The sequence below is a fragment of the Scardinius erythrophthalmus genome (assembly GCF_964197995.2).
Source record: "Scardinius erythrophthalmus genome assembly, chromosome: 16".
Lineage (NCBI taxonomy): Eukaryota > Metazoa > Chordata > Actinopteri > Cypriniformes > Leuciscidae > Scardinius > Scardinius erythrophthalmus.
Genome location: NC_138236.1, coordinates 19,289,390 through 19,314,788, shown reverse-complemented (window position 1 = coordinate 19,314,788; position 25,399 = coordinate 19,289,390). Strand labels below are relative to the sequence as shown.

The 25,399-nt window shown below is 41.6% G+C and overlaps 1 protein-coding gene across 1 annotated transcript in view; it reads right to left on the bottom strand.

Moving 5' to 3' along the window:
* LOC308704500 (cingulin-like) overlaps positions 1-23,300 on the bottom strand; it is a gene marked incomplete at both ends in the record, with an annotated part of 47,751 nt that extends 24,451 nt beyond the window's left edge. The window contains one exon of the mRNA XM_081388870.1: positions 23,295-23,300. Within this exon, the coding sequence (XP_081244996.1) occupies positions 23,295-23,300 (6 nt within the window). The remainder of the gene's footprint in view (positions 1-23,294) is intronic.
* Positions 23,301-25,399: the final 2,099 nt, after the last annotated feature.

Below are 25,399 nucleotides of genomic sequence, written 5' to 3'. Positions count from 1 at the left end.
GTGGATGGAAGGCCAAAACGTAGAGGAAAAAAAGTGTTTTCAAATGTAACCATATTAGTTTAGGCGTAGCCTATATTAAGCATAAACATGAGCATTAACATGAACTTGTCCTAGACATGGACTCACCAAACAGCAGTTTATGTGTGTGTGTGTGTGTGTGTGTGTGTGTGTGTGTGTGTGTGTGTGTGTGTGTGTGTGTGTTTATATGTATGTATGCACATTTATTTTCTGACATATTTCTTGCACTTAATTGGAAATGACTGCTTTTTCTTTTTGATTCTAGTTAGATATTAAATGTATTTCATTGGCTTTGTAATTTGCTCAATGACAATAAAGTTGAATTGTACAGTATAACAGTATAAATAATACTACAAGTAACTTCAGTCATGATTGAACACAATTCTCTAAGTAGAAGTCTGTTAAATTGTTTATTGCAATAAAAACATATTAAAGAAGTAGGGGCTGAAAAAAGAATAAAGGTCAACAAAACAGTTTGGTGTATTGCATGGGTGTAAATGCAGCAAATTCTTTTAACAGTCTATGGCTATAAATTTCACTGACAATTGAAGTTGTATTTAAATTGTTTTATTTGTTAAAATTATATGTGGATAGTAATGGAGTGATAATAATAATAATTATAATAATAATTGAAATGCATTGAGATTTAAAAGATGTTTTGCAGTGCCTAGCTGTGGAAAAAAGTTGTGGTCTTTGCATTGCCTTCCTTGTTATACTAACATAAAGAAAGCGTGGAATAACTCTTTTTAACGAAGTTCCAGATCACGTTGGTAAGACACTGTTTGTTTGATCACTTAATTTTACTGAAGATTAATTTTTAAACAAGACACAGTTCAATGCACGCCTTTCAGAGATACTGAAGATAAAAGATGCTGTGCTGACTATATTGGATTAGTGTCACTATTGCCTTGTGTGTTACAAATCATTTAATATGTACTCACTTTACTTTCACTTTCCTGAAAAAATATTAAAGAAGAATATAAGAATGACAGTACGATAAACAATGGTACATTCACTCATCAATTGCTTAAACAAAATACCACAAGTTATCCGTTACCCAATCATAGCAGTGGGTGCCCAGATAGCATGTAACCATTGAAACAACGTTGAGTCAGTGTTGATGCGTCAACGCTGATTACATTGAAATAACGTTAGAAAGTGATGTTGTTTTACCATCACTCTTGCACCCTCAGTTAATATTGAAATAATGTTCAGATTTCAATCACAAATCAATGGTGTTAATATTGCTTCAACATTAAAAAGTGATGTTGTTTCAACATAACTTTTGCACCCTCGGTTAATATTGAAATAATGTTCAGATTTCAATCACAAATCAATGGTGTTAATATTGCTTCAACATTACAAAGTGATGTTGTTTCAATGTCACTTTTGCACCCTCAGTTAATGCTGAAGCAATGTTGAGATTTCAACCAAAAATCAACGGTAATAGTATTGATTCAACATTACAAAGTGTTTTTTTTTATCAACATCACTTTTGCACCCTCTGTTAATGTTGAATCAACATTACACTATGATTGATTCTACATCACCAATGCTGAATCAATACTGAAATTAACACAAATAATCAATGGTAATATTGAATCAACGTTACACTAAGATGTTGAATCTACATCACTGCTGTTGAATCAACACTGAAATTAACTTAAATAATCAATGGTAATATTGTTGAATCAACGTTACACTATGATGTTGAATCTACATCACTGCTGTTGAATCAACACTGAAATTAACTAAAATAAATCGATGGTAATATTGTTGAATCAACGTTACACTATGATGTTGAATCTACATCACTGCTGTTGAATCAACACTGAAATTAACTTAAATAATCAATGGTAATATTGTTGAATCAACGTTACACTATGATGTTGAATCTACATCACTGCTGTTGAATCAACTCTGAAATTAACTAAAATAAATCGATGGTAATATTGTTGAATTAACGTTACACTATGATGTTGAATCTACATCACTGCTGTTGAATCAACTCTGAAATTAACTAAAATAAATCAATGGTAATATTGTTGAATCACCGTTACACTATGATGTTGAATCTACATCACTGCTGTTGAATCAACACTGAAATTAACTTAAATAATCTTTGGTAATATGGTTTGATCAATGTTACAATGTGATGTTGATTCTAAATACATTTTGTTGAAACACTGAAAATACAACTGAAAAGGAATGTCAACCAATGTTGCCATCTGATGTACTAAGTTAATGTTGAAACAACATTAATATTTCAACTACACTTCAATGATGCGTCAACAAATTCCTGACCAAAAATTTGGCAAAAACCTTTTAAAATATAAATGACACATTTCCAGCAGTTGAGTTAATTTATTTTATTCAATCAATCAATGACAAAAATATATTAAAAGATCATTCTTTAAAAAAGAAAGGGGGAGAAATAGGACAAAAGCATTTCAACCTTTAAAAATAAAATTGGCTTCAGAAGTCTGATGTCATACAGGTGGTTAAAAATCTGTCATACATCAGACTACTGCCTCTTTTCCTCTGGGTTCTCTGAAATCTGAAAAAGAAAGCATGATGTTACTCGAGAACAAGTCAATTCAGTTGCCACATTCAAGAATGTTAATATACTAAACACAATACAATTCGCTTTTAAAAAAAGTTGCTGAACACAAAATATTCTAACTATGATTAAAGTATCATTAAATTCTGATTATTTCATTTTTTTTTAAATCTATTAATGCTTCGATATAAAAAAAATCACTACGGCAGGGGTGTCCGATTTTATCTCCAGCCCTAATTAAACACACCTGAAGCAGCTAATCAAGCTAATCAAGGTCATTGGGATCAATGGAAACTTCCAGGCAGGTGTTGGAGCTAAACTCATGACTTCATGAAGAGGAACAAACACCTATGGGCTATAGCCATTAACAATATCTCAGTTCAATTTCTGTGAAACTACATAGCATTCAAGTAACACGTTTATCTTGTAGAATAAAAGAACTTTGGTTTTTACAATGAAAATTTCTTTAAAGGGATGGTTCAGCCCAAAATGAAAATTCTGTCATCATTTACTCACCCTCAAGTTGTTCCAAACCTGTATGAGTTTCTTTCTTCTGTTGAACACAAAAGAAGATATTTTAAAGAATGTTGGTAACCAGAAAGTTGACGATATGGCCATTGATTTCCATAGTAGAAAATAAATACCATGGAAGTCAATGGCTACCCTCAACTGTCTGGTTACCAACATTCTTCACTCTCTTCTTTTGTGTGCAGCAGAAGAAAGAAATTAATTCATACAGGTTTGGAACAACTTGAGGATGAGTAAATAATGACAGAATTTTCATTTCGGAATGAACTATCCCTTTGAAGCTGCAGATTCACCTTATGTAGAACTTAATCTTTTCAAATATCACAAAATAAAATAGCCATTTCAGTCACTTTCTTAATAAACACAAGATGTTTTTTGTTATTGTGTTTCAGTGGAAATTTCTCAAATCTAATACAGATTCAGGAATATGAATGATTACCTGATTAAGCAGTGATAAGGCACAGGATATCATCAAGTCCCAGGTCAGGTGATTATGCTGTCGACAACAACTCGGTGTATAATCAATGTCAGCATTATCAGGAGGGGGGTGCTTTCTATTTATTTATTGTCCATCTTCGTCGACCTTCATTCCTACTAAAGGAGCAATGTGCTCTGCATGCAAGCACTGATGCAAGACATGGGCTATGTTTGCAGTGTAACTTTCTTGCTCATGTTCATGTCTTCTGCACTTCAAGAAATGTGTTAAATGACATTAGAACTTTATTCAGGAAATTCGTAATAAACTTTACTAAAGTAATGTGCATTTTTTTAAGTATGTAGATGCACCATTGTTGAAACTGTGCTAGAGAAGTCATGTAAGTATGTCAGGTGCTTCAACAAACCAGACTTCTGTATAGGATGCACCTATGTTTTCTCTCTAATGAGGAAGCATTACACTACTGAGAAGTGCACATGCAAAACCAAAATGGGCGTTTACCAATCAGTGGCCAATTTCAAACTACAATAAATGTTTTTCAACCATTTTTCAACAGACTTGCTAAACCACCCCACCCCTAAACCAAGCCCCCACTGGATTAGAGCAAATCAGGTAAAGCGGTTGAAAATACCCATTGTGGTTTGAAAACACCCCACTGATAGAGAAACACCCACTAGTGTTCTGCAGAGATACCTGCCTGTATGATCTTGTGCTCATCAACTACAAATCACTGTTAGTTAAATGTCACTGTCTACACCCATGTGTGCTGTTGGCTTTCATCAAAATTTCAATGCTGATCCAACACACTTTAAACACTGAAATGTCAATCTCAACCAAAATTATGGTTTGGATCAAAACTCAACATTGTATTAATGTTCCCATGCTATCTGTGCGATTTATTTCAACACTTTACTTACTTGGAAAATTAATGTATGTTAGTAGATTTAGTAACAATAAATAAAATGCAAGTAAAAAGCATGCTAAAAATAGAAATACATTATATGCACCATTGTTTGAAACTCGGAGAGTTCATGCATGTCAAACACACAAGACTTCCGTATAGGATGCACATTGTGTTTTCTCTCTAATAAAGGCGGGCGTACACGGTGCGATTTTTGCTGTTTTTACGAGCTCGCAGATGATTTTTTTCACTCGGGAGAAATCGAGTGGAATCGGTGATGCTCGCATGGTCGCGGCTCGCAGCGTGTGAGAGGAATTACGAGCCGAGCCGAGCACGTTATAAGCACCTCCCCGACCTACCGATCATTTTTAAACATGTTTAAAAAATTCGGGGAGTCGGCCCGATTTTCACCAGCTGTCCCCTATTTCCAAATTATACACAACCACGTGGGGCTATACCTCAGTGGCAGCAACCATACAGCGTGCGCATACACTGTCTCTCTCCCTCTCTCACACTCTCATACACACACACACACACACACACACACACACACACACACACACACACACACACACACACACTTCTCTCAATTCAATTCTGTTCAATTCAATAAAGCTTTATTGGCATGACAAAAATACAATTGTATTGCCAAAGCATCAACACAGCATAGAAAATTATTTTGAACATTGTACTACAGAACATAATAATAATAATATTAAATAAAAATAATAAAATAAAAATAATAATTCTCTCTCTCTCTAGTTTTTATGTTGAATGGCTACTGTTCTCTGCATTACAACAAATCATTTGCACACACATTTCTGTCATTTTTTCTATCTGAAGCTTTGCCTGCATGCAATATTGACGGTCTCTGTGTTTAGCGCGAAAGCTCACGTGATTGCTGATTAAATTCGTGCAGGACAGTCGTGCCGTGTACCAGCTGCATTGACGCGATTATCAGTTAAACTGACTCGCAACGTGTGCAATATCTCACGACCTCCCGAGCAGTAGCGTAGCCAGGAATCACAATGTGGGTGGGCCCAGAGAAAATCAGGTGGGCACAGCCTAAAATGCATCTGTTATCAAAATAGGCCAACACAACTACACCTGCTTGAATACACCACAGTTTAATCAGAGCACAAGCATGTAAGTCATCATAAGCAGTGTTAATAAAGAACAGAACGATAAGAACAGCATTTCCACTGCGCGCGGCCAGGCCACACCACACACACGCGCATCTGACAGATGCGAAACAACATCATCAAATCAGCAGCAGGACAGTAGTGGACAGTGTGTAAAAACCAAAAACAATGCTTGGTCATAGTCTGGCTCAGCGGCCACATAAACCACATTATATAAACAACATTGACTAGGCAACTACATAAACGTAGATTGGCTTACTTTTGATGACTAGCTTATAACAGGAGACGACGGGGCTGGGGGTCGCACACAGTTTTAAATTCGAACACATTATTCTCTGAGTGTACACACACCGGCGGCGTCTGTCCGCTGCGCCCAGCAACGGCTCAGGACCTTGTTCAAAATCTTGCCGCGTCACAGAGCGCTATTTACATAGTTTTATATTAAATTTACATTTATTTGTCTCAAATCGTAGTTAATGAATCTGACTTCACCCTGGGCTGCAATATACGTTTAGTTTTATATTCATGTACAGAAATCAGCTGCTTGAATTAAATTTGCTGACATTATCGGATTTTCAGGTGAGAGTTGTCCTAGACGCGGCGCTGCGCGTCCAGTGTGCGACCCCCTTAAGAGTTGAACACTGCAATGATTTCGTTATAGTCCAACCAGGGGCGGACTTTACCATTAGGCAAAGGTCGGCAATTGCCTTGGGCCCCGAGCTACCTAGGGGCCCCCCAAAATGCCCTATTAACTTATGCTTAAGGTTTTTTTTTTGTTTGTTTTTTTTAAATTATATTTTTCTAAAACTCAATTTGCGAAAAATGGCATCAAATCAGGAGGGGGCCCCCTGCCTCACTACATTGGACTATTCCATTATCTCACTTACTGCGCGCATCTGCGAAAGTGACAACCTGGCTGTGACAAAAATCCTGACGAAGAAAAAGAAGTGATTGACAGACAGAGTGTAGGCCTACAGAGTAACATACAGAGTAAAAATGAAGCGAAGCTAGCTACCCAAGCGTGCTGAAAAAAGGAGGAAGCGGGAGGAAAGCAAAATGTCCGTAAAGGTGCGTGGCGCGAAAGATAAACAACACGCAGTAACAGGAGGACTGGGAAATACACAAACAGAGCAAGACGAGTCTAAACGCGAAAATTTAAAGTTTCGAAGTTACCCAAGCGGCTCAAATAAAAGAAAAAAGTGAAAAGACGCTGATAAGTATTTGGGAACGCTGCCAAAGATGACAAACTTTTTTACGGCTACTGTTGGGGATAGGCTACAGATCAAGAACAACAACGTCCAACGCACAGAAAAATCGTGAAGCAAAGAGGACACGGAGATCGACAGACAAAACTGAGCAGTTTACTTATGAATCATGATATTTAAAAAAATCTCAGCTCTCAGATTCTGTCAATTCTATTACGAAATTCAAACAATAAATACCGTTTTGCCGTTTTAAGATACGTGACAGATTCCTATAGCGGCACTTGAACTGATCATAGCTAATAGTAAATAAACACGAATTAACAATGTTGAAAGATACAGTATAACTTACCGAAATGTATATTCCTCATTCATAATATCGATCAATATGTGTTTTTTTCTTTTATGGGCTTTTATTTCTTGAGAAAACGTAACGCCTATCTTGTGAAACGTTACCTAATATTTATCCAAATGAGTCAATATTGAATCAAATGACAAGAATTTAATCGAAATGGTGAAATTTGTCAGGCAAAAAAAAAAACATAGCTTACCAGAAATTGTACCATGTAAACATTGTAACATGTTACTGTTTAGGAGTAAAGAAGTGTATGCAGTATTTAAAGGGGACGTTTTTTTTCTCCACTCTAACCTTTACTTCCCCGTAGATTACCTTTACCTGCCTATCCACCATTCAGTCAGTACATATTTTTTTCATTCTCTTTTAAAGATTGGATGGGGAGGGGCCCATAGCCTACCTACCTTCGCCTTGGGCCCCCGATTAGCTAAATCAGCCACTGAGTCCAACGATTCAGTCAATTCTCCTGAACATCTGCATTATCTTCCTCCTGTGGTGGCTGGTGGCCGTGGTCTTTTTGACACAAACTTGTTGCTCTGTTTCATTTTAGTTTAACATAACGTTCCTTAGCTAAACTTCAGTGTCCCTCTGTGAAATGTGCTCGTCGTTGTGAAGGGGGGATGGGCTGTTCGCAATCATCCGAGTCTGCGCGCTACGCGGGCATTTCGTCATCACCATGACAACCAAACAAGAATCAAGAAACATTAAGATTTATTTTTATAGGTCAAAATTGTTATAATCGCAACATAATTTCCTAGGCTACCTTGTGAGGCCACTGAGTGACTAGATGGGCCTGACTGACAGGTGGGTGGGCCCAGGCCCACCCAGGCCCACCCGTAGCTACGCGAGTGCTCCCGAGTGTCCGATCCTGGTCCGAACTCGCACCGTGTACGCCCGCCTTAAGGAAGCATCAATTAACTACTGAGAAGCCCACATGCAAAACCAAAATGGGAGTATACCAATTAGTGCCAACTTTTAGTGCAAACTACAATTGGTTTTTCAAAAGACTTGCTAAAATCATGAGGGCCCACCCCTAAACCAAACCCCCAGTGTATTAGAACAAATGAGGTAACACCATTGAAAGTGCCCATCATGAACTGAAACGCCTCACTGATTGGGAAACACCCAGTAGTGTTTTGCACAGATACATGCCTGCAAGATCTTGTGCTCATAAACTAAGACTCACTGTTAGTTCAATGTCACAGTCTTCAACCATGTGTGCTGTTCCCTTTCATCAACATTTCAATGCTGATCCAACACATTTTAAACATTGAAATTTTGATGTCAACCAAAATGATGGTTTGGATCAAAACTCAATATTGAATCAATGTTACCATGCTGTCTGGGTGTTTACTTCCAAGTCTTGAAAGTGACACCCCTATCAAAATGTGATCAAAAGAGTGTTTCAAAAACTGAATAGACAATAGCCTATTAGTTCTAAATTAGGATGTTTTTAATGAAAAATTATAAGTAGACCTCAAAGAACATCATAGAATAAAACAAATGCATTTATAATTGATAAAGTATTAAAAAAGTTCAGTTATGAAATCATATTATAAAACATTACACTGAGAGTATTACCCAAAACATTTGTGTATAACTGACTCTACCCCTGTAATATAATTTTTGATACTAAATGAAGACTTTCTCAAAGACTTATTAAAAAAAATAACACCAGAAAAAAGCACATTAAAACACAGTAATCCAATTAAATCATTATACATCTCATCTGGTTTGCATGCAGAAGCTTCTGTTTGTTTACACCGACTGTTGGAAGATAAAGTTAAAAAATTAATTTGGGCAAAAAAAAAAAGTAAATGTATTCTTTGAATCATGTGCATATTTGCAGATGTGTGTATACTCCATTTACAGTGGGAACAACAAGTATTTGATACACTGCCGATTTTGCAGGTTTTCCTACTTAAAAAGCATGTAGAAGTCTGTAATTTTTTATCATAGGACCAGGACCACTCCAAGGTCACTCCAGGACCTTGAGATGCTTCTTACGGAGCCACTCCTTAGTTGCCCTGGCTGTGTATTTCGGGTTGTTGTCATGCTGGAAGACCCAGCCACGACTCATCTTCAATGCTCTTACTGAGGGAAGGAGGTTGTTGGCCAAGATCTCGCGATACATGGCCCCATCCATCCTCCCCTCAATACGGTCCTGTCCCTTTTACAGAAAAGCATCCCCAAAGAATGATGTTTCCACCTCCATGCTTCATGGTTGGGATGGTATTCTTGGGGTTGTACTCATCCTTCTTCCTCCAAACACGGTGAGTGGAGTTTAGACCAAAAAGCTCTATTTTTATCTCATCAGACCACATGACCTTCTCCCATTCCTCCTCTGGATCATCCAGATGGTCATTGGCAAACTTCAGACGGGCATGGACATGCGCTGGCTTGAGCAGGGGGACCTTAAGTGCGCTGCAGGATTTTAATCCATGACGGCGTAGTGTGTTACTAATGGTTTTCTCTGAGACTGTGGTCCCAGCTCTCTTCAGGTCATTGACCAGGTCCTGCCGTGTAGTTGTGGGCTGATCCCTCACCTTCCTCATGATCATTGATGCCCCACGAGGTGAGATCTTGCATGGTGCCCCAGGCCGAGGGAGATTGACCGTCATCTTGAACTTCTTCCATTTTCTAATAATTGCGCCAACAGTTGTTGCCTTCTCACCAAGCTGCTTCCCTATTGTCCTGTAGCCCATCCCAGCCTTGTGCAGGTCTACAATTTTATCCCTGTTGTCCTTACACAGCTCTCTGGTCTTGACCATTGTGGAGAGGTTGGAGTCTGTTTGTTTGATTGAGTGTGTGGACAGGTGTCTTTTATACAGGTAACAAGTTCAAACAGGTGCAGTTAATACAGGTAATGAGTGGAGAACAGGAGGGCTTCTTAAAGAAAAACTAACAGGTCTGTGAGAGCCAGAATTCTTACTGGTTGGTAGGAGATATGTCATGCAATAAAATGCAAATAAATTATTTAAAAATCATACAATGTGATTTTCTGGATTTTTGTCTCTCACAGTTGAAGTGTACCTATGATAAAAATTACAGACCTCTGCATGCTTTATAAGTAGGAAAACCTGCCAAATCGGCAGTGTATCAAATACTTGTTGTCCCCACTGTATATGTGTGGCCATGTTATGAAGTGAAATAATAAAAGTTTGAAAAATATACAAAAATATGGCAGTGCAAGCTACATCGAATATATTGTGAAGTGGTTTACAAAATTATGTCAGTCATCATGTGTTGCAATAGTTGCAAGGTCATGATTCATGTGTTAAATTCAACAAAGAATTGAATGGGGCATCAAACCCTGCAAGAGAAAGACTTTTATTAAAACACTTGATCAAGTACATTTGTTGGATATATTTTGTAAGGACTTACCATAAATATCACTTACCTCCTGAAATTTCAGAATAAGATACGGAAGACCAGCAGTCCAATTCAACTACAAGATACAAAAGTAAGTACTTTACCATGTGATCAACTTCTATCATCATGATTTGGCATAAAAGTTACAATAAAGTCTTTCTTTTAAACATGAGGGCTTTCATCACCAAAATTAATGTCAACACACTCAGAAGAACATTAAAATCCTAAATACATTTACATTGGTTGCTTTTCCTTTCTGACAGTAACAGCAAATCTCATAATTGCAATAAGAACATCACTTGAATTCACTCATTTGAAAGAAAATAGCAGCAAAATAAACAAATGTAAGCTCAGTGTAGCAGATCGTCTCAGGTTACGAATGTAACCTATGTTCCCTGAGAACAGGGAGCTCAACAATACGTCATCACGACGCTATGGGGAACGCCTCAGGTGTGACAGGTGTCTGAAATCAAATATCAACTCACAGCAATCATGTTGACCGGCGACAGCCCGTGAATCATCAGCTTGATTGATAACGCGCGACCTGGATGTATAAAAGGGAGCCTTGCACACATGACAACATCCTATCGTCTGAAGGGACTGTTGCAGGCAGGCCCCGAGGCATGGCAGGGAGACGTATTGTCTCGTTCCCTGTTCTCAGGGAACATAGGTTACATTCGTAACCTGAGACGTTCCCTTTCGAAGGGAACTCAACAATACGTCATCACGACGCAATGGGGAACGAAATACCCACTCCGCCATGCTGAGGGGAGTGCATGCCAAAAGGCAGTGACAACTGTCAGAACCAGTAATTCAGAGAACACTGGAACCACTCACCCTTAGGTCACATCAGGCTGTCAGTGACAGCACTCCCTACCGGTCATAGCCCAAGCTAATGAACCAAGAAAACCGCCAGAACATAGTTAATGGAGGGTATATCTGGGCCAGCTCAAAGGCTTAGGACCACAACTTCCAAAAGAAGGGGTCCCTTCTAGGGAGTGTGACTCCCAGCCAGTCACTATTCAGGGGAGCATGCCTCCTGAAATGCCACCAGGCTGGCCTGGTGATCTATACTAAGACACACAGTCTGGCATTGCCTGTCTGTCCAAGACAGAGCCTCTGGAAGTTGCCTTGGATAAGGCATCCAGAAACTGAAGGACTGTAAAGCTGGCAGAAACCATTCAGTTTCGGATCACAGAGACGGGATCTCCCGGAGAGTGCGACTCAACCTCAAGAAACGACGGAAGTCGTCCACTCAATCCACGGGTCTACCCAGTGCTCGCTCTGAACAAGTCAAGTCAAGTCAAGTCAAGTTTATTTATATAGCGCTTTTCACAACATAGGTTGTATCAAAGCAGCTTCACAGTAATAAATTAAAACAATACATCAATGTTTGTTTCTAGTGGAACGTCCACGTTTGGTAATGCTGATCAATGGTATCGTTGATTGATTAATTCAATTAAATATCCCCAAATATCCCCAACTGAGCAAGCCAAAGGCAACAGTGGCAAGGAACCGAAAAAACTCCATCAGGTGACCTAATGGAGAAAAAAAAAACCTTGGGAGAACCCGGGCTCAGTCGGGGGCCAGTTCTCCTCTGGCGTTTATGAACTAGAGACCGGATTTAACTATAAGATTAAAAATATTATATAAATGCCTGGCTGAAGAGATGCGTCTTTAATCTAGTTTTAACTGGGAGAGCGAGTCTGAGCAACGAACAGTATCCGGAAGACTATTCCAGAGTTTTGGAGCTAAATGTGAAAATGCTCTCCCTCCTTTGGTGGATCTGGATATCCTAGGTATGACCAAAAGCCTCGAATTTAGTGATCTTAAAGAGCGCAATGGATTATAGGGCGATAGAAGATCGGTTAAATAGACTGGAGCTAAGCCGTTTAGGGCTTTATAAGTCAGTAGCAATACCTTGTAATTAATACGTGACTTTATAGGTAACCAATGTAGTGATGATAAAATTGGTGTTATATGATCATATTTTCTTGATCTAGTTAGAACTCTAGCGGCGGCATTTTGTAGCTTGTTTATTGAGGATGCAGGACAACCAGCTAATAAAGCATTACAGTAATCTAGTCTCGAGGTCATGAATGCATGAACTAACTTTTCTGCATCAGAAACAGATAGCATATTACGTAGCTTAGCAATGTTTCTAAGGTGGAAAAAGGCTGTTTTTGTAACATATGAAATATGATTTTCAAAAGACAGGTTGCAGTCTAGTATAACACCCAGGTCTTTTACTGTAGAGGATGAAGTAACAGGACATCCTACTATGTTAAAGTTGTAATGTGAGAGGTTTTGTGGGTGGTTTTTTGAACCGATAAGTATTACCTCTGTCTTGTCTGGATTCAATAAAAGGAAATTGCGCGTCATCCAATCTTTTATATCTTTAACACACTCTGTCAATTTGGATAATTTAGGGTTTTCATCCGGCCGTGATGAAATATATATTTGAGTGTCATCAGCATAACAATGGAAACTAATTCCATGTTTCCTTATAATATTTCCAAGTGGCAGCATATATATTGAGAATAATAGAGGGCCTAAGACAGATCCCTGAGGCACTCCATAGTTTACTGGAGTTATGATCGATTTTTCTCCATTTAAATAAACAAAATGGTAGCGGTCAGATAAATACGATCTAAACCAGCTTAATGCTTGTCCTTGAACACCAGTATAATTTGAACACTTGGGAAGTAAGAGAGGGTTCAAAACCAGGAAGGTCTACTGAGACCTAAGACCTGATGACCTCCTCATGGGGAGCTCCAGTACATTAGGGCTCATATCAGGAAGGCCGGTGAGGCCTGTAACCTTGGCGACCACAGCATGTGGGAGCTCATACTCAGGAAGGCCTGTGAGGCCTGACACCTGACGACCACAGTAAGTGGGAGCTCGTATTCAGGAAGGCCGGAGAGGCCTGTAACCTGACAGCCACACAATGTGGGGCTACCTTCAGAAAGGCCTAATGAGGCCTGTAACCACAGAATGTGGGAGATAGCTTGAAAGGGAAGCGCCTGTCGTAAAACATTGCGACAGAAGATGCATCTAGAGTGGGACCCAAGGTGAAGAACCGGAGTCTGAGCCATGTAAAAAAGGGAATGAAGCGGACAGCGCATAACCCTTACCATAAACATGGATTTTAGGAAGTACACGAAACGAAAGTGCGTGTGCTTAGCAATTCCGAATCCAGGAAGGCCTGGTGAGGCCTCTAACCTGGCGACCACAGCATGTGGGAGCTCATACTCAGGAAGGTCGGTGAGGCCTGTAACCTGGTGACCACAGTAGGTGGGAGCTCATACTCAGCAAGGCCTGTGAGGCCTGTAACCTGGTGACCACAACCTGTGGGAGCTTACTTTCAGGAAGGCCTGGTAAGGCCTGTAAACTGACAACCACACCATGTGGGGGCTACTTTCAGAAAGGCCTAATGAAGCCTGTATCCTGATAACCACCGAATGTGGGAGATAGCTCGAGGGAGAGGCGTCTGTCGTAATACATTGCGACAGCAAGACGCATCTAGAGTGGGACCCAAGGTGAAGAACCGGAGTCTGAGCTACGTAAAAAAGGGAACGAAGCGTACAGCGCATAACCCTTACCATAAATATGGATTTTAGAAAGTGCACGAAACAAAAGTGCATGTACTTAGCCATTTCCGAATCCAGGAAGGCTTGGTGAGGCCTCTAACCTGGCGACCACAGCATGTGGGAGCTCATACTCAGGAAGGCCGGTGAGTCCTGTAACCTGGCGACCACCGTGTGTGGGAGCTCACATTCTGGAAGGCCTAGTAAGGCCTGTAACCTGATACCCCAGTATGTGGGAGCTCATAACCAGGAAGGCCGGTGAGGCCTGTAACCTGGCGACCACAGTATGTGGGAGCTCATAACCAGGAAGGCCTGGCGAGGCCTGTAACCTGGCGACCACCGTGTGTGGGAGCTCACATTCAGGAAGGCCTAGTAAGGCCTGTAACCTGATACCCCAGTATGTGGGAGCTCATAACCAGGAAGGCCGGTGAGGCCTGTAACCTGACACCCACAGTATGTGGGAGCTCATAACCAGGAAGGCCGGATGAGGCCTGTAACCTGATGACCACAGTCTGTGGGAGCTCACATTCAGGAAGGTCGGTGAGGCCTGTAACCTGACATGTGGAGGCTCATAACCAGGAAGGCCTGGTGAGGCCTATAACCTGATAACCACAGTATGTGGGAGCTCATATTCAGGAAGGCCTAGTGAGGCCTATGACCTGATAACCACAGTATGTGGGAGCTCATATTCAGGAAGGCCTGGTGAAGCCTATTACCTGAACACCACATGTTTTTTTTTTTATTCCTCAGAATTAAATGCAGTCTTTTTTTTTTTTTTTTAAACACTGGATAAGTGAAACACGGTCTGGATGATAGGCTGAATTAAAATATCTAACTTCTTAAAGTCAGATAATATTCCGTCATTTTAATTCCATAGAATTAAATGCAGCCATAATCACCAGACAATACTGTTTTTATATTTATCTATACGTTCTCGTAATCTACACACTGCCTCGGCAAACGCGAGATTCGAGCCGTTTAAAATATATTTGGCTTTCATCCCTCGAGAAGAAAGTCAACAGGTGCGAGGTTGAAACATCCGACAGCGCACGGATGCACGCGCGCCAAGATATTTCTCAATGAACACTGCCAGCACCCTCAGGAGCTGACTGTGAATGCCTCGCACCCAAACAGTATTATTTCTCAGATCGCGTGCACCACGGGGCTCAGATGCTGAACCCTCCTCCCTCGAGAAAAGGGTCCGACGAGAGCAAAGTGTCTTCAAATGAAAAAAAAAACGCTCACAGTTTTAGTCGAGTCCCAAAATAGATAAATAGCCCTGGATAAGATGCAGTAGGCATTTTTGAGGAAAAGTACTTCAAGTGTTGTTTCTATATGATTTTTAGGTGCTGAATCCATTTCTGCCGTATAACAAGTTGTAAACATCACGGTTTTTGGCATAAACAATAAAAACAAAATGGCTGCAAAAAAAAAAAAAAAAAAAAAAAACGTTTTAATGCATTTATTGCAGTTTAAACATTAAACATTAGAACTAAACTATGCATTCTCAGAATATTTAAACATGTAAACAATGAAACAACATTAACATGAAAGGGACAGTTTTTAATGGCTGCTGGAATTATGCCAAGGTACCAAGGTACACTGGGAAGCATATATCAGTGGAAATATGCAATTATGCCCAGCCCGAAGGGGGGGACTTGGAATACACATGACCCCAGGGTGTCCAGCCACAGGTGGAATATTTCAAACCCAGGGGTGGCAAGGTGGCTTGCCGAGGGAAGGCTTACAGTGGAATACACACGTGGGGGTCGCCCAGAGGCCGTGTTAGGTGTTGCCCAGCCTGCAGCTCTACAGATGCATAGCGAGGTGCCATGCGCTAGAGCCCAAGAGGATGCCACACTCCGGGTGGAGTGGGCCGTCACACCAAGGGGGCATGGTCGACCTTGCTGCTGGTTAGCCAAAGCAATGGCGTCCACTATCCAGTGAGACAACCTTTCCTTGGAGAGAGCCTTTCCCTTCAGCTTCCCACCATGACAGACAAAGAGCTGGTCTGAAGTCCTGAAACACTGCGTTCTGTCTACGTAAGCACGGAGGGCGCGTACTGGACAGAGCAGTGCCAAGGCTGGGTCTGTCTCCTCCGAGGGCAGCGCTTGCAGGTTCACTACCTGGTCTCGAAAGGGTGTGGTGGGAACATTGGGCACATATTCAAGCCGGGGTCTCAGGATCACGTAAGTGTTAAATTCCAGGCACGCTTCGTCAACCGAAAATGCCTGCAGGTCCCCTACCCTCTTGATGGAGGCCAATGCAACCAGGAGCGCTGTCTTCATTGACAGGAACTTAAGCTCCACTGATTGCAGAGGCTCAAAGGGAGCACTCTGCAGGGCAGTTAGAACCACTGAGAGGTCTCAAGGAGGGAACGAGAGGAGGGCGAGGAGGATTCAGTCTCCTCGCTCCTCTCAGGAACCTGATGATCAGGTCGTGCTTTCCAATGGACTTACCTTCAACTGCGTCGTGATGTGCGGCAATGGCGGCACCATACACTTTCAGGGTGGAGGGAGACAGCCTTCGCTCCAACCCTTCTTGCAGGAAGGAAAGCACGACACTGATCGGGCCTTTCGTGGGTTCTTGAAGTTTAGAAGAACACCAGTTGACGAAGAGGTTCCACTTCAACGCATAGGCATGTCTCGTGGACGATGCTCTAGCGGAAGTGATGGTAACCATCACCGCTGGTGTTAGGGTACTCAAACCTGCCTCGTCCCATCCAGGAACCACACATGGAGGTTTAAAAGATCGGGACGAGGGTGCCATTGGGTGCCCCGTCCCTGAGAAAGCAGGTTCTTTCTCAGAGGAATTGGCCAGGGAGGTGCTGTCGCGAGGAGTACTAGTTCTGGGAACCAGGTGCGGTTGTGCCAATACGGGGCAACCAAAATTACCTGCTCCCCGTCCTCCCTGATCTTGCGCAAAGTCTTCGCAAGAAGGCTCACTGGGGGAGACGCATACTTGCAGTGGACCCGCGGCCAGCTGTGCGCCACTGCATCCGTGCCGAGCGTGCCCTCGGTCAGAGAATAAAACAGGTCGCAGTGGGACGAGTCGTGGGAGGCAAACAGATCTACCTGTGCGTCCCCGAACTGATCCCAAATCAGCTGAACTGACTGGGGATGGAGTCTCCATTCTCCAGTGAGAGGCCGAAACCGAGACAGATCGGCTGCACGGTTCAGGTCTCCCGGGATATAAATGGCTCGAAGTGACCTCAGATGCTTCTGACTCCATATGAGGAGGTGGCGGGCGAGTTGCGACGTACGGCGGGAGCGCAGACCCCCTTGTCGGTTGATGTACGCTACTGTTGTGCTATTGTCTGATCGGACTAGTACGTGACGACCCCTGAGCAATGCACAGAGGCGGTGCAGGGCGAGACGTACAGCCAGCAACTCGAGGCAATTGACATGCCAAAGGCGCTGGGGTCTTGTCCAGGAGCCCGCGGCAGCATGTCCATTGCACATGGCGCCCCAGCCCATTGTTAGCCAGCATCTGTTAATACAACAACATGCCGGGAAACCCATTCTATGGGCACTCCAGCCCATAGAAAACTGAGGTTCGTCCACGGGGTGAAGGTCTGACGGCAGGTCGAAGTCACTGCGACTCTGAGCGTGCCATGCCCACCTCGGGACTTGATCACGAAGCCAAAGCTGAAGCGGTCTCATATGAAGCAAACCGAGCGGCGTTACTGTGGCTGCGGATGCCATATGCCCCAGGAGCCTCTGAAATAGTTTCAGTGGAACCGCACTCTTGCCCTCGAACTGACGAAGGCAAGTCAGCAGTGACTGCGCGCTCGCTCATAAGCTGCGCGCACATGGCGACCGAGTCGATTTCCATACCGAGGAAAGAGATCTTCTGCACGGAGCAGAGTTCGCTCTTCTCCCAGTTGACCCGAAGGCCCAGACAAGCTAGGTGCCGGAGCACTAGGTCCCTGTGTTCGCAAACCTTGTCTCGAGAGTGAGCTAGGATCAGCCAGATCCTGAAGAGGAACAAGGGCTGCCTCGACAACCTTTGTGAAGACGCGAGGAGACAGGGCTAGCCCGAAAGGGAGAACCACGTACTGGTGTATATATATATATATACTAGTATGCCTCATTTGCATATGTAAACATGACATTTCAGAAAACTTGTAATACAAAAAATGTCTGTCTCTATGTAAGTGAAAAACTGGAAAGGTTTTATGGTGATATCTATAACTTAAAAATGTTACCCTATCCACCTGTAGTTTTTCGGCTGTGAATAATGCACCTATTGTTTCGATAACAATTACAAGAAAATGGGACCCTTATTTCAATGTTATATGGTGGATCCTTATTCAGGAGACATTGAACTTTCTAAAAATGTGGTATAACAACTTTTCTTCAAAAATGCCTACAGGGTTACACAATCTTGAAGATTCGGACCTGACTATTTGCACAAGAGCCTCCCGTGCGTGCTCTTCTCCCAAGCAAAAAACGCACAGATCGTGTGTGTTTCACCCGATGTCAAATATCTTGGGCATGGGTCTGCACACTTGCGAAAATCCTCCTTCTCTGCGCGTTTCAGCGAAAATTCTCCTTCTCTGCGCGTTTCAGCGATATTCTCCAAACAGACAAACAGTCCCTGAAGACGAAATGATGTTGTCATGTGTGCAAGGCTCCCTTTTATACATCCAGGTCGCGCGTTATCAATCAAGCCGATGATTCACGGGCTGTCGCCGGTCAACATGATTGCTGTGAGTTGATATTTGATTTCAGACACCTGTCACACCTGAGGCGTTCCCCATAGCGTTGTGATGACGTATTGTTGAGTTCCCTTCGAAAGAGAACTATGTTTCTGATTAGATTGGACCACAGTACTGTATGTTTAGGATCTCTTCTTTCCAATAAGATAGTATGACATGCTGTTAAAGAACAATTCAACAGTGTTAAACTTTTCAGGACCCCAGTTGTGGACTTACTTTGGCTGTTGATATTGCGTTTTTTGAAATAAAGAATCACACAGACAATCGGTGATATGAGGACACACAGAGACACTATTGTGACCAACACTACTGCTAACAGATTTGTTGTCACTTCTGAACTCGCATCAATGTTGCCTTCAGTCTGGACAACAGGACTGTCAGCTGAGATTGACACATCTGTGATCACTAGAGAAAAGATAAACTTAAATCAGTCAGTTTGATTAGGTTATTTTTTATCACACACATATATGTATATGTACCTACTTGTCTTACTTGTGGCTAACAGTGTTGTGGAAAGTGTTTCCAATGTTGCAGTTGAATAAAACTTCTCTTCACCTATAATCAAAGTACAAAAATTATTTCTACAGTATGAAAAGTATCACATTTTAGAATATTTAGACAATAATACAAATGTTCAGCAACATTTTCCAACTAATATAAAACATTAACTTTGTACAAGCTTGTTTAAACATGCACGCACGCACGCACACACACACACACACACACAGGAACAGAAAACACTCCATTGGGGAAAAGAAACGCAGGCCACAGCAGACTAAAAAAAGGGTAACTCTTTTTTCTCCCCCCTGACCGACAGAAACCAAATAAACAGCACTGGAAAACAAAACACTATACATAGTTTTAAAACACACAGCCACAGGACAGAGGGCAGGGAGATTAAATGGGAAACTTAATAATGAGGGAGATGAACAACAAACTAACAAGGGGTTACAAGATAGAAGAACACATGACACGTAACCAAACAGAGCTGTGTGCTCACACAGACATGAAACAAGATAGACGGGGTGTCAAGATCCTGTCAACAGTTTCAGGAAAAAACTAGAACAGGTGACAGAACCCTGAAATTAATCACCACAACAAGACTGAATTTTAAGTCTTAAATCTAAACCTCAGAATATTTATACACAGTATTTTACAAACCTATTTATTGCCATTATCAATACAAAATATTTTTGACTAACCTAAAACCCAACTCACATCTAATAGCACAACTTAAATGAAAATCTTTTAATGTAATCAGTGACTACGTTTACAAGCTGTCAATATTCGGGTTATGGTCGGGTTAAGGTCACTATTTGGGTTTCTGAAACATTCGGAATAACCCGTTTACATGCGTGAGCAGAGAGTTACTCCTGTATGGAATTTGTAATCAATTGGCATATCCCGATGTAAACGGCGACGCACGGTTAGCGTCTGGACCAAGCGGCAACCTCCCCTTCTCTCTCTTGAAACCAACACGGAAGTGAGTTAAACTGCAATTCGTTAACTGGCCGCTTGGGCTGGCTGCAGAAGTGAGTCAAATCTGTATCTCCCCCATGTTAAAATTACCAACTTTACAGCAGAAAATAACATGTTTACAGCCTGGATCTCTATGTGGCTTTGGTCTATACAGCTAATTTTGCCCTTCATAACAACTGTGAGGGGGGTGCATTTTTTTTTTAACTCATCCGTTTAGTTGATTAATATTTAAATTTCTGCATTTAAGGGTGTGGCCACTTGAGTGACAGGTGGGTTGTCGCTGATGTCAATGCTAGCCGTTTGTCTGCTGTTACTAGCCGTCACTTCACCTCAGCAAATTTTCGGGATTATTTCATACAATTTAATACACCCATTACTTGGGTACAAAGCCCACGGCTTTGGATTCCGTCGTTGTCGTCGAGTAACGTATCGTTCGAGAGAACAACCAGCGCTGTAACGTTATTTCAGTTGTTTTCCTCTGTGAACATGCACTAATGGATGTCTGACAATTTCGTTGCTTTTTGGAGTTTTCAAATTTAAAAAAGTCAATAAAGGCTCGTTCGTTCTGCTCTCACGGAACAGATGGATTATAATATGCTTATGTACCGTCAGATGAAATCATGCAGGCGTCGGCGCTTTCTCCGTTCATGCAATAAATGCACATCCATGAATGAGCGCGGATTTTCTAGCGCATTTACTTGAACTTCACAGGCAATATATCTATGGTTTAACCCATTTGAGAGGCGGCCAAAATCAGAATTTAAAATGGACTGAATAAGCTCTCCGAACTTGACGAGCGATGCCGCGCTGACGGACCATAGACTATAAAAAAGAGTGACTGACATGGATGCACATAAATCACTGTCACACACACTCTCAGAGTAATATTAAGTTACTGCATAATACATTTTTAACTAGCAGAATAGTACAGAATCACGATACACAGTCTCACTTGTAGCCATATGTCTTTTAACTATTATAATATTTCGAAGGGCAAAAACAGGAACTTTTAATTGGCTTTACATCATCAAGTGTCACTTTAGCGTGAGGCCCTGTGCAGTCGCAGAGGGCAAAAATGCTCTTCAGAAACCTACGGGTGACGTCACGGACACTACGTCCATATTTTTTTACAGTCTATGGTCTGGACGTACGGACAACCTTAAGACGTAATATGCGTCATTTCCAATTCTTCTTCCTGTATCCAAAGACAACAACAACAGCAGCAGCACACGGATAATGAATAGTTTGGGGCAGATAGCGATCGCCTTTGTTTGCGATTTCCTCCTCGCTCCAAAAGTGTGGTGCTGTGCTGCGTCTCGCCATGTTTACCTCTACTTCTTGTTTACTTCCGGTATACTGCACACGGGTTTTTGTATGCGCCATCTCTACTCAAAAGACCAAGATTCCTTGCGAATAGAACATGCGCAGAACACAAATCAATGTTCCTTTTGATGGGGATATGCCGATACTCATTTACATGACCAAATATTCGGGTTAGAAAAGGGGTAGCCTACCCCAGGGATCATATCCGGGTTTTTAAAAACTGGGATATGAGCATATTCGGGTTTTTGCCGGTGTTTACATGGCCGTGCGCGACCGGGTTATTGCTAATATCCCGGTTTTGAACGGGTTATTGGCTGCATGTAAGCGTAGTCAGTGTCTGTCAAAGGATTAGAAATATTGCATTGAAAACACACCTTTCACGACCAGCTTCACCTCATAGCAGGTTTTTTCACTCACTCTGCACTGATACCATGATCCATCAGTGTTTACTGCATCCCTTATAAGCAGAGATCCATTCCCTAGTATTCTCGCTCTCTCATACAGAGGCTTCAGGTCTCTCTCTGTGCTGTTTGAGGGCTTGTGTGGAGGGCGATATTGGTCTATTTCTGTTAATTGTTGACCATGAAAGATTTTCCAAGTTACTTGATCAGTTCTGTATTGTAGAGGATGTTCAGAGCATGGCAGCAACACTGAAGAGTCTGGAGTCGCATGGACAGAATCCAAAGTTTTACACTCTGAAACCAGAGAAACATATTTATAACAACATGTTTCCTGGGGATTATTAGCTTGTTTCAGAAATTTCTCACCTTTCACCTTTAGGTTAAAAAGAGTTACATTAAGGCAGTCCCGATCTTTGTAGACTTGACATTCATAATGTCCTTTATCGGATAAACTGATGTCTTTCAGGTAAAGTGTAACATTTCCAGCATCATTTCTCACAGACCATCTCTGATGCTCTAATGCTGGAGAGTTGTCTGAATACTTTAGGATGTGTTGAACCGGGTCGGTTCTGCGTAGTTCCACTGTCAGAGACTCCAGCGGGTGGGTTGTGGATAGGAAATAGACATATTGTCACCCTGAATATAGTTTATGTTCGACTGATGGACCTGCTCGCAGGGTCTCTGTGTCGCCACTAAAAGGAAATAAAGAGCAAAACAAGACATACTGAGAGAGCCGAGACGTACTGAGAGCCGAGACATGGAAACCACAGCGTTAACAGAAATATACAGCATTTACTTTTTACCAAGTGGTTCTGCCTCTAAATGTATTAATACATTTTACGAAATGAGAAAGAAAATTTACAACCCGATAAACTCAGTATTTTCTGAAATGATTCTTTTGAATGTCAGTGTATGTGGTCAGAATTATTGGCAACCCTGGTAAATATGATCAAATATGGCTGTAAAAATAAATCTGCATTGTTTATCCTTTTGATCTTTCATTAAAAAAAATGGCAAAAAACTAACCTTTCACTGAAGTAAAAGAATTGAAAGTGGGGGTTAAATCACATTATGAAATAGATGCTTTTCTTCTTGCTTTCAAATAGGAAATGGTTACATATATTTATACAAATTTAAATATCTTAACAGCAATTTCCAAATATTACCAATACTGCCGTATTTTTCTATAAAGTTGCTTTTGAAACAGTGTCCACTGTGGAAAGAGTTATAAAACGCACTTGACTTGACACTGATCATATGCATGTCATACCGCCATGTTTACATTGATATTTTGCATATATCTAGTTTGTATGTTGGTTAAAGGAATTTGATTTCATATAATGACACTTACCTTTGCATTCTAATAAAGCTGCTATTAGAAGATATAGAAGTTGGAAATATGATGGCTGAAAACCCCCCATCATACACAGATGCTCACTGCAGGACAGCTGAACTCTATATGAGCCACATCACTTCACTTTCGCAAAGCTATTTTCAGTTACTCATTTAATGCGGAAGTAAGAGTCCAGATCATGGGCGTAGCTTGTTGGGGGGGGGGGGGGGGGTTGCCCACCCCTCCTAGCGACTGAAAGATTTGACTAAATATTTTTAATTAATAATATTTTCGACTCAAAAGTAAATATGCAAATAATGAAGTAATTTTAATACATTTTAAATTGTTATTTTGTAAATAAATTAGTAAATCAAATCAAAATTTAAATTCCTAATCCCTCCCCCAATCTCATTTACGAAAGATGTTGTCACATGACGAATCTGCATTTTGGGGGATAATAGCTTATGGTATATGCTTGCCTGTAGAATGGCGTGAATTGATATTCATTTTTTTTTTTTTTTTTTTTTTTTTAACATTGTAAAACAACTGCAGAGAAATCTCCAGTAGAGGTTTTAACATTAAGTGACATGCCACCTGACACACAGAAGTCAATGGTCCCTGTCGCTATGCTTAGTGACACATTCTTAAGTCCACAAGACCGAAAGTGCATATGAAGTGTGCCATTTGGAACAGGGCCTCAGTGGCACATGCCAATAAAGACTGGATGTGCCACTGAGGCCCTCTCCCAAATGGCACACTTCATATGCACTTTCGGTCTTGTGGACTTAAAATGGCTTCCGCGTGCGCGTGCCCGTTAAGTCCATGAGACCGTAGGGTGTCCCATTTGTCATTTTAGGATTCAGAAGGGTACTCACAAGGACCCCCTTTGCGGTCAAAATGCACCCACAATACACACTTTTGCTGAGCCCACACTGATGTGAACTCCGCAGCAGACTACTTCCCGACAGTCAAAGCGGCGTTATGTCCCGAAAGTTTGGACTCGTAGGAAGACCACGAGTGTTTAGGGTGCCATTTGGGACAGGACCTGACACTGTCGCGAAACACTGACACAGAGTCGTAGAACATGGATACATACCTTTTTGGATGCATAACAAACGATTTTCAAGAAATTGAATGGGTAGCAATACTGAAGGTTGTAGCTGGGGAAGAGTAGAGGTGGACTGCATTATAGAGAAATAAGTTTCTACCAAAAAGACTCAGGAGAGAATTATTGAATGCAATAGATTTATTTGTGAAAGATTACAGACGGAATAAAATTGATGCTCGACAAGCTCCGTCTCGGTTCTTTGGCGTGGGCTCTGTCCTCCGTCTGGGTCGGTGAGTTAGCCGGTAGGTCCTGCCTGATGGTCTGGACAGGGGCGGAGCCTAAACCCCCTGACGGTTGGACAGGAGCCTATACCTGGTGGTGGTGGGGAGGATGGGGGAAAACTTTTCTACGACACCTACAGCAACGAAAAGGGGGAGGTAAGGTCAGTCTTTATATCTGATGTTGAACTGTGATTGGTGGTGCGAAATTACATATTAGTGACGTGGCAATAGAGTCTTTCTGGTAGAACTTACGCTGACGCTTCCATTTCTACCAAAAAGACTCAGGAGAGAATTATTGAATGCAATAGATTTATTTGTGAAAGATTACAGACGGAATAAAATTGATGCTCGACAAGCTCCGTCTCGGTTCTTTGGCGTGGGCTCTGTCCTCCGTCTGGGTCGGTGAGTTAGCCGGTAGGTCCTGCCTGATGGTCTGGACAGGGGCGGAGCCTAAACCCCCAAAATAAGGAATATATGATGGATTCCTTACGTACCTAAGATGACTCTGGAAAGTATACAGGGTAATTAAACAACGTGAGAAAAGTTGATAAACGTCATCTAGATAAGGCTTAATACGAAACTAACGTTTGATTATAACGATGATGTAGCCTTGAAATTAATAGGGAGAGTGAAAGATGCAGTTAATAGTGCACTGTGCTTCGATATGTTACAACTCCTAAACAGAGCAACTTTTGGCAAAAGAAAGTGAAGAT